This window comes from Macaca fascicularis, chromosome 14 (genome assembly GCF_037993035.2).
Source record: "Macaca fascicularis isolate 582-1 chromosome 14, T2T-MFA8v1.1".
Taxonomy (NCBI): domain Eukaryota; kingdom Metazoa; phylum Chordata; class Mammalia; order Primates; family Cercopithecidae; genus Macaca; species Macaca fascicularis.
This window is the reverse complement of record NC_088388.1, coordinates 17,232,426-17,247,573: the sequence shown is the minus strand read 5'-3', so window position 1 is coordinate 17,247,573 and position 15,148 is coordinate 17,232,426. Positions and strand designations below refer to the sequence as shown.

General features: G+C 35.2%; 2 protein-coding genes across 2 annotated transcripts; both read left to right on the top strand.

Moving 5' to 3' along the window:
• The first annotated feature begins 2,631 nt into the window (after positions 1–2,631).
• Positions 2,632–3,562, top strand: LOC102145321 (olfactory receptor 5D13). Its single transcript, XM_005578880.4, is given in 2 exon segments — positions 2,632–3,374; positions 3,376–3,562. Coding segments are annotated over 2 exon segments (930 nt in total).
• Positions 3,563–12,024: 8,462 nt separating this feature from the next.
• LOC102122175 (olfactory receptor 5D13-like) lies at positions 12,025–14,414 on the top strand. Its single transcript, XM_045372517.2, has one exon. It carries the CDS (start codon positions 12,032–12,034, stop codon positions 12,974–12,976), a length of 945 nt encoding a protein of 314 aa, XP_045228452.2. The 5' UTR covers positions 12,025–12,031; the 3' UTR covers positions 12,977–14,414.
• Positions 14,415–15,148: the final 734 nt, after the last annotated feature.

Genomic DNA, 15,148 nt, shown 5'->3' with positions numbered 1-15,148 from the left:
GGAACAGAACAGAGGCCTCAGAAATAACACCGCACATTGACTTTGAGAGTCTTAAGGAGTACTTTCCACATATCTTGTAGAGTACTCCCACAACTGGATTTTCCTGATGATGTTCTCATATTAAGCTGGGTTTATGGGTTTCAGGGTAAGTAAATGGCAGAGGTAAAGTGTCTCTCTTATAACATCATGTCAGGGGTATATGATATTCACATCATGATACCACTGGTCATGGTAACTTTCACCCTATGCTTAAAGTAGTTTTACATGCCTGGTTTCTTCACTATGAATTTGACTGTGGAATTTGAAATGCAGTTGTATTAATACTAGCTATTCTGAATTGTTCCTTATTTTTTTTCTTATTCTCAAACTTTGCTGTTGATGTTTTATTTGGTGAACATGTACAATTTCAATTATTCAAGAGTTAAAGGCAATTAATGGAATAGATGTGGTGATGTGATTATCCCTAATGATTTAGAAGAAAATACATCTATCAAGAGACTGCCAATTAATTGTGTTTGGAGGCCAACCAAGGAAACTCTAATTATTCTCTGTAGTCATGGGGACAGATAAAACCCAGAGTTTAGTAGACATTATATTATAGATTTGGCTTTTTGGGTTTTCCTTGTATTCAGATTTCTTATATACTAGAAATAAAATGCTGTTTTACTGGCACACTCATTGAAATATACTACCACTTTTGAGCCTCAAGCCTGCTGCTATCTTAAAGAATGTTGGACTGTTGAGAAGAAAAATGCCTGTGGTTCATTAATCAGAGAAGAAATTCTCAGAAAATTAATCAAGAGCTTCTGGCTTCAGGTTAGTTAATTTATCTTTTGCTATCTTTCAATTCAGGTGGAAAACATGGGGGTTCAGCTCATGTAGATTACCCTAAAACTTAAATAGGCCTCTTTAACACGGGGGTTCAGCTCATGTAGATTACCCTAAAACTTAAATAGGCCTCTTTTTATGGCTAGAGACATTTTAAATTTACCAAAAGAGCATGAAGCATTTATTAGAATTACATTTTGCATTACAGACACTGCCAGTGGTGGCACCAGGGAACAATGGAGAAAAGTCTCCAAAACCTTATGAGATATCTGTTGATTTTGAACTTCCCTATGCTTGGTTTGCCTTGATTACAAGCCTAATGCCAACCCATTGATGTTTATGAAATGCTTTTGAAATAGCTAACCCTTAAATATCAGGTCTCTTTCTGAGATTCTTTTTTGTTGTTGACCTGTTAACTATGCCGAGTATCCCAAGCAGTGGCAGTAGCCTTTATTACTCTGGTCAAATGTTGAAGGGTGAGCCATTCATTAACATTGTGTGAAGAATAATGAATGCTTAAAGTGTAATCACCCAGGCCTACTTGTTACTGGAAAGAATATGCTCATGATGAATGCTCTGTGTTGGGGGTTGCTTGTAGTACATGTTAAGGAAATGCATAGGACTGGAGCTTGACACTCATTCCAGGTAAAGCTGAAAAGATGAAAAAAGAAATATACATGCGTTTCTGCTGCATCATCCTGTCTATATCTTCATTCATGCGTTTTCACTCATAACAAGTTCCATTCATTTTATGACTTTATTGTTTTCACTCTCCTGTCTTCTTAAAGTTTGTCTTTTCATGAAAGATAGATTATTTCTCATTGGCTAAGAAAATGTGTAATTTTTATTATATCATTTTCAGGGTATCATAGGACATATTTTGTATGAAAATATTGTTGACAACTACAGATGTCTCTATTTTTCTAATATATTCTGCATTTGCACATATAGAATACATATTATGTACATACATGCATACATATATATGCATATCTTAGAAGAGATTACCTAAAGCACATTGAGAAACAGATAGTGAAAATTTAATTAATTGACTTTATTTAATAAAATAATAAAAGTTCAGCAAATTGTCAAAATGTCCGTAAAAACACTCTATGAGACAACATACATTGATTAAAATTTTAATGGAAGCTATATAAACATCTTAGAAATGGGCTTCCGCAGCAGACTCTCAAGCATTAGGTGGGAGGCATAGGTTATATACATTTTATGGTTTATTTATATTCTTAAATTCCACAGTCATTTAATTCTGTGTCATGCTTAGCAAAGGTAGAAGATACTAACATTTATGTGCCACTAATGGTGGTGCCAAACCACCTACTTGATTCTCAGTGTAATTCTTAGATCCATGGGAAAGTTCCCTTTGTGTTTCTCAGTTTTTTAAAAATTTATTTTATATCATAGTTTATATTTCACTTCTATGTGAATCATACTAAAAATGGCTGACTTTTCAATAATAGAATGATTACTACATATTTTCCACATAAATGGTGGTTTTTGCCCTTTAGGAGGCATCAAAATCACCTGTAGGCTTGGCTAAACCACAAATAGCGGGCCTCATCCCAGAATTTCTGTTCAGATGGTTGATGGAGCTGGAGAATTGGCAATAGTAGGAAATTCCCAGGAGGTGCTGCTACTGCTGGTTTGATGACCACATTCTGAGAATCACTGTTCTATATCACTTATCATAGAAACACATGAAGCCTATTTCCTCTCTCTCTTTCTGTTTCCTATCCAGTTCTGCTTTTCAGGAATAACTTTTTTCTTTTTATTCCAACAGGTATCATGATGGCATCTGATGAAAATCAAAGTGGCATACCCACTTTTATTCTCTTGGGTTTTTCCCAATACCCAGAAATCCAGGTTCCACTCTTTTTGGTTTTCTTGTTCGTCTACACAGTCACTGTAGTGGGGAATCTAGGCATGATAATAATCATCAAACTCAACTCAAAACTCCATACGATCATGTACTTTTTCCTTAGCCACTTGTCCTTGGTAGATTTCTGTTTTTCCACTGTAGTTACACCTAAACTGTTGGAGAACTTGGTTGTGGAAAACAGAACCATCTCTTTCTCTGGTTGCATCATGCAATTTTGTTTTGCTTGCATATTTGGAGTGACAGAAACTTTCATGTTAGCGGCAATGGCTTATGACCGTTTTGTGGCGGTTTGTAAATCCTTACTCTATGCCACTATTATGTCCCAGAAGCTCTGCGCTCTTCTGGTGGCTGGGTCCTACACATGGGGGATAGCGTGCTCCCTGACACTCACATATTTTCTTCTTGAACTGTCGTTTTGTGAATCTACCTTTATAAATAATTTTGTCTGTGACCACTCTGTAATTGTTTCTGCCTCCTACTCAGACCCCTATGTCAGCCAGATGCTATGCTTTATTATTGCCATATTCAATGAGGTGAGCAGCCTAATTATCATTCTGACATCATATATGCTTATTTTCATTACCATTATGAGGATGCCTTCTGCAAGTGGGCGTCAGAAAACCTTCTCCACCTGTGCCTCCCACTTGATAGTTCTTCCATAGAACTATCCTTTTCCTTTACTGTGCTCCTAATCCTAAAACTTCTAGCCTGATAGTTAAAGTGGCTTCTATATTTTACACAGTGGCGATTCCAATGCTGAATCCATTGATCTATAGCCTTAGGAACAAAGATGTCAAGACCATGTTTGAAAAATTAGTTGTCACCAAATTGACTTAACACGGAATATAATATTCTTAGATACGTTATTTCTGAAAAAAATGATTCACTATCCTACAGATTACCCATCTCTTATAGTGCAATTGATTATTCAAATTATTTAATCAATAGACTATCAGTTAATATATTCATGCCAGCATAACCTTTTGAAATTAGTGAAATAGCTCTAAATGACATGAAACTAAAAAATCTAAAAACTAAAGCTTTTATATCATCTGTTGCAGTATTTGTAAATTATTTTAAAATACAAAATAGAAGGAAATATTTTAAAACCATATATCTGATAATAGGTTAATATAAAAATATATAAGAAACTCATTCACACCAATAGCAAACAAAACCCAAACACCCTGACTTTTTTAAATGGCCAAAGGACCTAAATAGACATTTTTTTTTTTTTTTTACCAAAGAAGACATGGAAATGATTAACAGGTATATGAAAATATTATCAATATCACTAATCATCCAATAAATGCAAATCAAAATTATACAAGATATCACCTCACACTTGTCACTATGGCTCATGAAAAAGTCAAAGATAACAAGTGTTGGCGTGGACATGGAGAAAGGGAAAGCTTGTATACTGTTGGTGGGAATGTAAGTTGGTAATAGTCATGTGAAAAACAGTATGTAGCTTCTTTAAAAAATTAAAAATAGAGTTACCATATGATTCAACATCTTCAATACAGGGTATATTTCTTTCTTTTTTTTTTTTTTGAGACGGAGTCTCGCTCTGTTGCCCAGGCTGGAGTGCAGTGGCCGGATCTCAGCTCACTGCAAGCTCCGCCTCCCGGGTTCGGGCCATTCTCCTGTCTCAGCCCCCTGAGTAGCTGGGACTACAGGCGCCCGCCACCTCGCCCGGCTAGTTTTTTTTTTGTATTTTTTAGTAGAGACGGGGTTTCACCGTGTTAGCCAGGATGGTCTCGATCTCCTGACCTCGTGATCCGCCCGTCTCGGCCTCCCAAAGTGCTGGGATTACAGGCTTGAGCCACCGCGCCCGGCCAATACAGGGTATATTTCTAAAGGAAATGAAATCAGTACGTGAAAGGGATACTTTCACTCTCATGTTCATTGCAGTGTTACTCACAATATTCACAATATGTTAACAGCCTATGTGTATATCAGCAGATGAATACACAGTGGAATACTACAGTCTTTACAAGGAAGAACACCATGCCCTTTGCAACACTGTTGAATATCCATGATATTATGCAACATACCTTTTATTTTTTATCTAGTTTACATTTGTAACTACTAAATCAGCATTTAAAAAATTTCTGTTTACATTTGAGATGATCAAAACAGTAGCAATTTGTCTTTTAAAAAGTTATGGAAATGTTTGACTGCAGTGAATCTCTATATCCTACCTGAAGTGAAAAACCATGACTGGCTCTCAAGTAAAGAATGGAAGTGAGAAGAGTGACTGACCTGGTTAAATTAGTGAAGAAAATAATTGCAGAGTTATATTCCTATCACACCAGTTCTCCAGCAATGGTTCCTAATAAAAATAAAAACTCAAAAATAACAGATAAAGAATTCAAAGCATGGATCGCAAGGAGGCTGAGTGAGATACAAGACAAGGTTAAAAATGAAAACAAAGAAAATCCTTAAGCAATCTAAGAAGTGAAGGAAGAGATAAACATCTGAAAATAAAATCAATTAGAACTTCTGAAATTGAAAAACTCACTTAAGAAATTTCAAAATACAGTTGAAATATTTATCAATAGACTGGACCAAGCAGAAGAAATAACTTTAGGGCTAGAAGGCTGGTCTTTTGAACTAATGCAGTCAGGTAAAAATAAAGAAGAAAGAATTTTAAAAAATGAACAAAGTCCTGAAAAAATATGGGATTATCAAAAGCTACAAAACCTCTGAATTACTGGCATGCCTGAGAGAGAAAAAGGTAAAGCAAACAACCTAGAAAACGTGCTTCAGGAAACAAAGAACATTTCCTAATCTTGCTAGAGAGGTAGACATGCCGAATTCTCAGCAGCAACCTTGCAAGCCAGAAGAGTTTGGAAGCCTATTTTCAGCATTTTTAAAGGAGAGAAATTCCAACTAAAAATTTCATGTATCACAAAACTAGGATTCATAAGTGAAGGAGAAATAAAAGCTTTTCCAGACTAGCAAGCACTAAGGAAATTTGTTACCTCTAAATTAGCTTATAAGAGATCCTTAAGGGAGTTCTAAACATTGAAATAAAAGAATAATATCTGCTACCACAAAAATATCCTTAAGTACATAGCCCACAAACCCAACAAGGCAACCATAAAATAGAAACTACAAAGCAATCAACCAGCAATTTGATGGTAGGATCCAAACTTCACTTACCAACATTAACCTTGAATGTAAACATTCCACTTATATGCCACTGAGTGACAAATTGGATAAAACAAACAAGACCCATCTGACTATCAAATTGCTGTCCTCAAGAGATCGTTTTCACATGGAACAACATAGATTCAAAGTAAAGGGTTAGAGAAAGATCTGTTATGTAAACAAAAAATAATAGAGAGCAAGGATCACTATTCTTACATAATAGAAAACAGATGTTAAACTTACAACAGTAAAAAAGGATAACGAATAACATTACATAATGATAAAGGATTCAATTCAAAAATAAGACTTAACTATAGTAAATATATATGCACCCAGTATTTGAGCACTCATATGTATAAAACATGCATTTCTAGGCCTACAACCAGCCATGCAATAATAATGGGGGATTTCAACCCCTCATTGACAGTGTTAGACAGATTATCAAGGCAGAAAACTAACAAAGAAATTCTGGATTTGTTTGACACTTGAGCAATTGGACATAATAGACATCTACAAAATACTACACCCATCAACCACAGAACATACATTTTTCTCATCTGTACACAGAACATGTCCAAGACTGGCCACATGCTTGAACATAAAGCAAGTCTCAATACTTTTTTTTAACAATGAAAAGCATGTCAACCATACCTTTGAACCACAGTGGAATAAACATATAAATCAATACCAAGAAGATCTTTCTAAAACACACAATTACATGGAAATTAAACTTGCTTCTAAATGACTTTTGGGTAAACAACTAAATTAAGGCAGAAGTAAAAAAAAAAATTTCTTTGAAATAAATGAAAACAGAGACACACACGGCAAAATCTCTAGGATGCAGCAAAAGCTGTGTTAGGAGGAAAGTTTAGTGTGCTAAAGTTAGAAAGATTTCAAATTCATGACCTAACGTCATACCCACAGGAACCAGAAAAAGAACAAACTAATCCCAGAGCTGGCAGAAGAAAGGAAATAACTCAAATCAGAGCAGAACTGAATAAAACTGAGACTTAAAAATATGTGTAAGGAATCAAAGAAACCAAAATAGAGTTATTTGAAAGAATAAACCAGATAGATAGACTGCAAGCTAGATTAACAAAGAAAAAAGAGAAGATCCAAATAAGCACAATCAGAAACAACAAAATGACAACCAGTTTCACCAATATACAAAAGTTCTTCAAAGACTGTTATCAACACCTTTTTGAAAACAAAATAGACAATCCAGAGAAAATGGGTAGAATCCTGGAAATGCACAACCTCCCAAGATTGAATCAGGAAGAAATTGAAACCCTGAACCAACTAATACCAAGTTCTGAAATTGAACCAGTAACAAAAAACCTACCAACCAAAAAATGTCCCAAACCAGATGTATTCACAGCCAAATTATACCAGACATACAAAAAAGAGCTGTTACCAAGTCTACTGAAACTATGCAGGAAAATGTCAGAGGGGGGGACTCCTCTTTACCCATTCTATGTAGCTAGCACCACTCTGATACTAGTGAGTGGCAAAGACATATGGAAAAAATAAAATTATAGGCCAATATTCTTGATGAACATAGATGCAAAAATCCTCAGCAAAATATTAGGAAGCCAAATACAGCAGCACATCAAAAATTAATTCAGCACTACGAAGTCGGCTTTTTTCCTGGAATGCAAGTTTGGATCAACATATGCAAATCGAAAGTATGATTCACAACATAAACAGAATTAAAAACAAAACCATATGATCATCTCAATAGATGCAGAAAAAAAATCTTTTGATAAAGTCCAACATCCCTTCGTGATAAAAACACTCAACAAACTATGTATCAAAGGAATGCGTCTTGAAATAAATAACATCCATTGATGAAAAACCCACAGCCAACATCTTACTGCACAGGCAAAAGCTGGAAGAATTGCAAGAAGACAAGACTGCTCACTCTCATCACTCCTATTCAACAGAACACTGAAAGTCCTAGCCTAAGAAAGCAAACGAGGAAAAAAAAAGGTATCAAAATAGGAAAAGAAGTCAAACTATCTCTCTTTGATGATAATATGACTCCATACCTAGAAAACCCCAAAGATTCCACCAATCCACTCCTGGAACTGGTCAACAATTTCAGTAAAGCTTCAGGATAAGAAATCAATGTACACAAATAATTAACATTTCTATATACCAATAACATTCAAATTGGGAGACAAATGAAGGATGTAGTTCAATTTACAATAGCCACAAAAAAGTACCTTGGAATACATCTGACCAAGGAGGTGAAATCTCTCTACAAGAACCACAAAAAAACTGCTGAAAGAAATCATAGATGACAGAAACAAATGGAAAAACATTCCATGTTCATAGATTGGAAGAATCAATGTAATTAAAATGGCTATAAAGCCCAAAGAAATGTACAAATTCAATGCTATTCCTATCAAACTACCAACCTCATTTTTCAGAGAATTAATTGTTCTAAAATTCATGTGGAATGATAAAGGAGCCGAAGTAACTGAAGCAATTATAAGCAAAAAGAACAAATCCAGAGTCCTTACATTATCTGACTTCAAACTATATTACATGGCTACAGTAACCAAAACAGCATGGTACTTACTAAAAAAAGCAGGCATGTAGACCAATAGAACAGAAAAGAGAACCCAAAAATAAAGCTCCACACCTACAGCCTTTTGATCTTTGACAAAGTCTACAAAAATAAGCATCGAGCAAAGGACACCCTATTCAATAAATGGTACTGGAATACCTGGCTAGCCAAATGCAGATGCTTATCTTTTACCATATACAAAAATTAACTTGAGATGTGTTAAAGATTTAAATGTAAGACCCCAACCTCTAAGAATCCTGGAAGAAAACCTTCTAGCAGATACCTGGAATTCTGGAATAAAACCAAGCCATCTACAACAAAGTTTCTATGTCCTAGGATAAATAGCTTCTGTTGTGTTAGTGGTCCCAGGTGGAGACTCTGACAAAGTTTAGCCAGGTTTTCATGAGTCCAGAGAGAGCCTAAGTGGATATAATTATGGAATATTTAGGTGTAGTGTAATCAATTGATTGGTTGACCCCCAATCATTTTAGAGAGTTAAATGTGCTTCCAAAATACATATGTTATTTTAAAGAAGGTATGGGCAAAAAAGATATTTCAAGACTTGATTTTATTATTATAAGCTTGGAAAAGTAGCATGCTCATATTTGGAAGAAAGCACAAATTACTTTCCATGAAGTAAATCAATTGTTCCAAGGACAATACTGATTATTTTATGATAGATGAAAAAGCCAGAATGCACATTCTATTGTTCATACATCTCAAAAAACACAAGATATATACACAAAGACATAAAGATAAAATGTTAACAGCAGTTATTAATTGTTGCATTCTCACTGATTTATCATTTCCTTTGTGTTATATTATCGATAGCATGTTTTCTATGTGAATGTGTATATTTTCCATCATGAAAAGTTCTAAAATAAATTAATGAAATAGGTTTGATGAGAGACATTGTCTTTAGTGGTTTATGAGAAATTACATTATTGCAAAATGCCACACAGGGAGGTATTTAACCTAATTTCTGAGTTTGTGTTTTAAAAATAAGTAGTTCAGTAAAAGTTCTCTAGGGTCTAAACCCCCAAGGTCATGAAGCCCTACATAAACCCTAGCTTTTGTTTCTAGGAAGCCGAATCAACTTCGAAACCTCCTTCTCTCTCTCTCTTTTCTCCTCCTTTCCCTGATTTTTTTCCTGGGTATTAAAAAAGAAATATATTCTCAGAATACTAATTTAAATTTATTGTGGACTCCTGTTATATTTATCAACTTCTTAATAATTTAAATGATACTCGAACTCTGAGTGGAAACTTCCTTGGAGATTAGGATCTTCAGGTGAATTGGCTTCAGGTCAGTGGTATATCTTGTGTTATCTTTCACTAATATGGGGCACCCTGAAATCCTGAAATCTTTGAAGTAGGAAACTCCCCATTAGTCTAAGTGCTAAACAAACTGAGTCTGTCTTCCCAAGGGCTTGGTTTGTTGAGTTCTGATGGTCAGATGAAACTAAAATCATATCTCTTCTTATAGAATTTATACAAATACTTTTTTGTTACTGTGAACATTTTGAAGATGTATTTGTTACTGGCTCAACTGATTTTTAAAATCTTCATTAAATTAAAGAGATTTTTGAGATTATGAACTGCTTGTATTTCCAGATGTCTGTGCTTTCTCAAAATAATATTTCCAAATAGAACCAAGATTGCATACTCAAAACAAGATAATCACATATGTACCTTTAAGGTTCAAATGACCCTTATTTTATCAAAAACCTCTCCAATATCTAGAGTGGCAATGTTATTGTCACCAGAAATTTTGAGAGTGAGTATGTAACCATTGGTGATTTTTACCACATTCTCTGACTTGCTCTTAATAACATGAAAAGCTTCGACAAAACACATTTTATGCTACTCTTGAATTCAGAGATTCAATGAGTATTTAATAATATATATGTTAGTAAAGCTGCCAGATTAAAAAATAATAAAAAATTAAAACATAATGAACAAAGGATCTAGATGAATGTTAAGAGCATCTGTAACACTAAGTGATAAAGCACTAGTGAAGGAAAGAAAATAAAAGAGTAAAGGAATGTGTCAAAAATTTACCTTTATCATTTTAATAATGTTGCTACATTATTTTAGAAAACTAATGCAATTATTGTAGCATAAAGATGGGATCAACAGAAAGGTTGAAGATATGCAAAATTATATTTCCTTCAACATCCAAATATATTTTAAAACTAGAAAAATTACCATGGTGACTCATAAAAGGTGTCATTCCTATGATCCTCAGACTGGGCATCTGCCATGTAGCCATGACAATATTGTCTCCTCCAGTGCTTCACCTGTACAGACCCTTTGCCATTTTTAGTGCTAAATTTGTATGAATTGTTAAATTAGTGCTCTTGAGAGACGGGTGAATCCTTTGAGGTCAGGAGTTTGAGACCATCTTGGCCAACATGGTGAAAGCCCTCCTCTACTCAAAATACAAAAATTAGTGAGGCATGGTGGCAGGCACCTGTAGTCCCAGCTACTCAGGAGGCTGAGGCAGGAGAATCGCTTGAACCCAGGAGGCCAAGGTTGCAGTGAACAGAGATCACACCACTGCACTCCATCCTGGGTGACACAGCAAGATTCCATCTCAAAAAAAAAAAAAGAAAAAGAAAAGAAAAGAAATGTGCTATTGAAAAGCACAGACCTTCAGAATGCTGGAACTGTGAAAAACACATTTTTAAGAATACTATAGGAGAGTTTTCTATCTAAGAGAAAACTACAGTAATACCTTCTTATCTGTGTTTCTTCTTTCCATGTTTCAGTTGTGGTCAACTGCCATATGAAAATATTAAATGGAAAATTCTAGAAATAAAAATTCCATAAGCTTTAAATTGTGTGCTCTTCTGAATAGCAGGATTAATTCTTACACTATTCCATTCTATCCTGCCTGAACATGAATCATCCCTTTGTCCAGAATTCCTGTGCTGCAGATGCTACCCTCTTTCTTAGGAGCTGTCCATTTCATCCTTTCTAACAAAGAAGAAGAAAAAACGTAGATCAACTGTTGCAGCATCATCACAATGCTTGTGTTCAAATGACCCTCATTTTATTTAATCATGGCTCCAAAATGTGAAAGTAATTATGTTAGCATATTGTAGTAATAATTTTCTTTTATTATAAGTTATTATTGTTAATCTTGTACTGTGTCTAATTTTCCAATTAAACTTTTTCATGGGTATGTATATATAGGGAAGAAGCATAGCATATACGGCAGTCGGTACAATTCGTGGCTTCAGGCACTTACTGGGAGTCTTGAAATATATCCCTTGTGGCTAAGGAGGGATTACTGCACTGTACTGCAACCTCTGCCATTCAGGGTCAGCCTCAAAATCCAGCTCATCACTAACAAGCTGTCTAACCTCAAACAAGCTCCTAATTTATGCATGCTTCAGTTTCCTTCTATATAAAAAATGGGGCTACTTATTTTAAAATTCATTGCATTATTTGAAAATCTAAATTAATATGTTTTAATGTTTCAGCACAAAGTTTGACACATGGGTAAATGTTATATGTGTAAGAGATAATTATTTCTTTTATTATTATCATTTCAGATTTTCTCAGACAACAACCATGTTGTTAGCTGAAGGAAATCAGAGTTCTGGAGCCATGTGTACCCTGTTGGGCTTCTCAGAATATGCAGACCTCCAGGTTCCTCTGTTCCTGGTCTTCCTGACCATCTACACAATCACAGCGTTGGGAAACCTGGGCATGATCATGATCATCAGGATCAACCCTAAACTCCACACCCCCATGTACTTTTTCCTCAGTCACTTGTCCTTTGTCGATTTCTGTTATTCCACCACAGTTACACCCAAACTGCTGGAGAACTTGGTTGTGGAAGACAGAACCATCTCCTTCACAGGATGCATCATGCAATTCTTCCTGGCTTGTATATGTGCAGTGGCAGAAACATTCATGCTGGCAGTGATGGCCTATGATCGATACGTCGCGGTGTGTAACCCTCTGCTCTACACGGCTGTCATGTCCCAGAAGCTCTGTGCATCATTAGTGGCGGGGCCCTACACATGGGGTATAATCTCTTCTTTGACATTCACCTATTTCCTCTTGTCATTATCCTTCTGTGGGCCTAACATCATCAATAATTTTGTCTGTGAGCACTCTGTCATAGTCTCTGTCTCCTGCTCTGACCCCTACATCAGTCAAGTGCTTTGTTTTGTCACTGCAATATTCAATGAGGTGAGCAGCTTGGGAGTCATCCTCACTACCTATGTTTTCATCTTTATTGCTGTCATAGAAATGCCTTCTGCGGTTGGACGCCAAAAAGCTTTCTCTACCTGTGCTTCCCACCTGACCGCCATCACCATTTTCCATGGGACTGTCCTGTTCCTTTATTGTGTGCCCAACTCCAAAAACTCTTGGCTCATAGTCAAAGTAGGTTCTGTGTTTTATACAGTCATCATTCCCATGTTGAACCCTTTGATCTATAGCTTCAGGAACAAAGATGTGAAGGAGAGTGTTCAAAAGTTAATGAACCACTCAATACAATTGTGTTAAAGACTTATGTTCCCAAAATGAATTCAATGTATTATATTGAGGCTCATTCCATGCTTTTAGTAAAGAATAATTTGGATTAGTTAGTTGATTCACCAGTCAGATTTTTAAATCTATTTTAAGAAGCCAGTTATGTGATCACTTCATTTTTATTCACTTCTGTTTTTAGCAAAATAGTTGTGAACCATATGGGCTATAACAAGTGCTATGGGTTAAATGTTGTCTCCCAAGTTATTTAAGTTCACCCCGAACCCCAGAAGTAATCTATTTTTGGAAATAGGATCATTGTTAATATAATAAGGCTAAGAGGATTACAGTGGGACCTAAATCCAAGAACATCCAACGAGTGTGTTCTTATAAGAGACAATAAAGGACAACAGAAAGACACACAGGGAAGAAGGTCATGTCAAGGCAGAGGGAGATGGTGTTTGCTGCCACAAGCCAGGGAGCAAGGAAGGATTCTCCTCCACTGCCTTCAGAGGCGGCAGAGTCCTGCCAGCACCTTGATTCAGACTTTTGGTCTTGAGAACTATGAGAAAATCAATTTTAGTTGTTTTAAGCTGCCAAATTTTGGATAATTTTTTTGTGGTAGTCTTAAGAAATTTACATAACAAGTAAATATTAGATCATAAAACCTAAATCTCTTGTTGTATCTTTTGGCATGCTAAATAAATTTTCAAACAACATTCTTCAATTCCAGTTTAGCAATGAGAATGTCAGGTTTACAGAGGAGATCTAAGAAGCTGAATAGGAGTGTGCATTTGTAAGAATAAGTAATGACAAGCTAGGACACGGTCTCTAAGTCCTACTGAATTCTTTGTTCTTTTCTCCCTCACATCCTTCTGTGCTTTTATAGACAGTAATATTAAACATGATGACTCCGAATATCAAGTAAAAATCTTGATTTTATGGGAAGTTCCTGAAAGATTACCAAGAGGATAAAAATTTTTAATATTGTTAATCTCACAAATTTCTGTGTTAAACTTGATTCTTTAAATTCTATTTACCAAGAGTCGATATCATGATAAATTTCAGACATAAGTAGTATAATCTCTGTTTTGCTTTTTAAGGCAAAATGTTACCTCTGTTTACCTCTTGCTAATCATGGTTTGTGTTACATAAGTTTCCCCAGGACATGGACTGTGTCAACCTGGTATTGTTCCTTCACCTCACCTTTGAGATTAAATATTAATTGCTAACCCAGAGTTACTGTGTTCACATCAAATAAAGCTTTCAACTTCATCTTATGCTATAAAATATACCACCAAACCTTCTCTTATATATGTGAGTGAATAGACAACTATAAAACGTAAAATAAACCTTTTTTATTTTTAAGTTTTCTTAGCTGTGCACCATGGATCAGAGATAACTTTACCATAAGTCTGAGCAATTACTAACATATTGTATCACACATTTTCCAGATAATGTGACCCACAGTTTGTTCACCCTGGGAAATAAAATTAAAACTTGCAATTTTAATTTCACCTTGGATTGGGTGGTTTTCTTGGTGTGTGTATATGGCGTTGTGCTATTAAAGGATGCAAAATATTACTATCTCTCTTTCAACACATATATGAGAAATTAAGCGTTATCAATCATTATCCTTCAGAACAAATGTGTTTATTACATACTTGCTGTTATATTGTCTTGTATACGGAGACGGGATAAATTGTCTTTGATCCTGAGTTTCTGAATAGAAGCAGCAAGAAGGCGACAAAGAACAATACAAAAAACTGAGTAAAAACTGAATGTTTATTTATGTTCTTTTAATTCATTAAAACATCTTGCTGCCTTATCAGAATTTCCACCATATCAAGGGGAATCAAAGTTAGCAATTTTCAAACCTTCATACACATGCAAACCACCTGGGAGGGTTGTTTGTAAAATGTCCATTTTGGTACAGAGAATTCTACATTTCTAGCAAACTTTCAAGTGATCCTGTGGTACTGGCCCTTAGGTCCTCTCTGGATATCAAGGATCTAAGCAAACATATATCTATGTCAAATTTTTGGTAATTTTTTGTGGTAACCTTAAGAAATTTATATAATATTCATCATCAAATATATACATTGTTAAACATAAAACATATATGTTGTTAGACATTTATATATATATGTCTAAACAACACTCCTGTCTAATTGTGTGTAGAGTCACTAGAGGCCATTTAAAATAAAT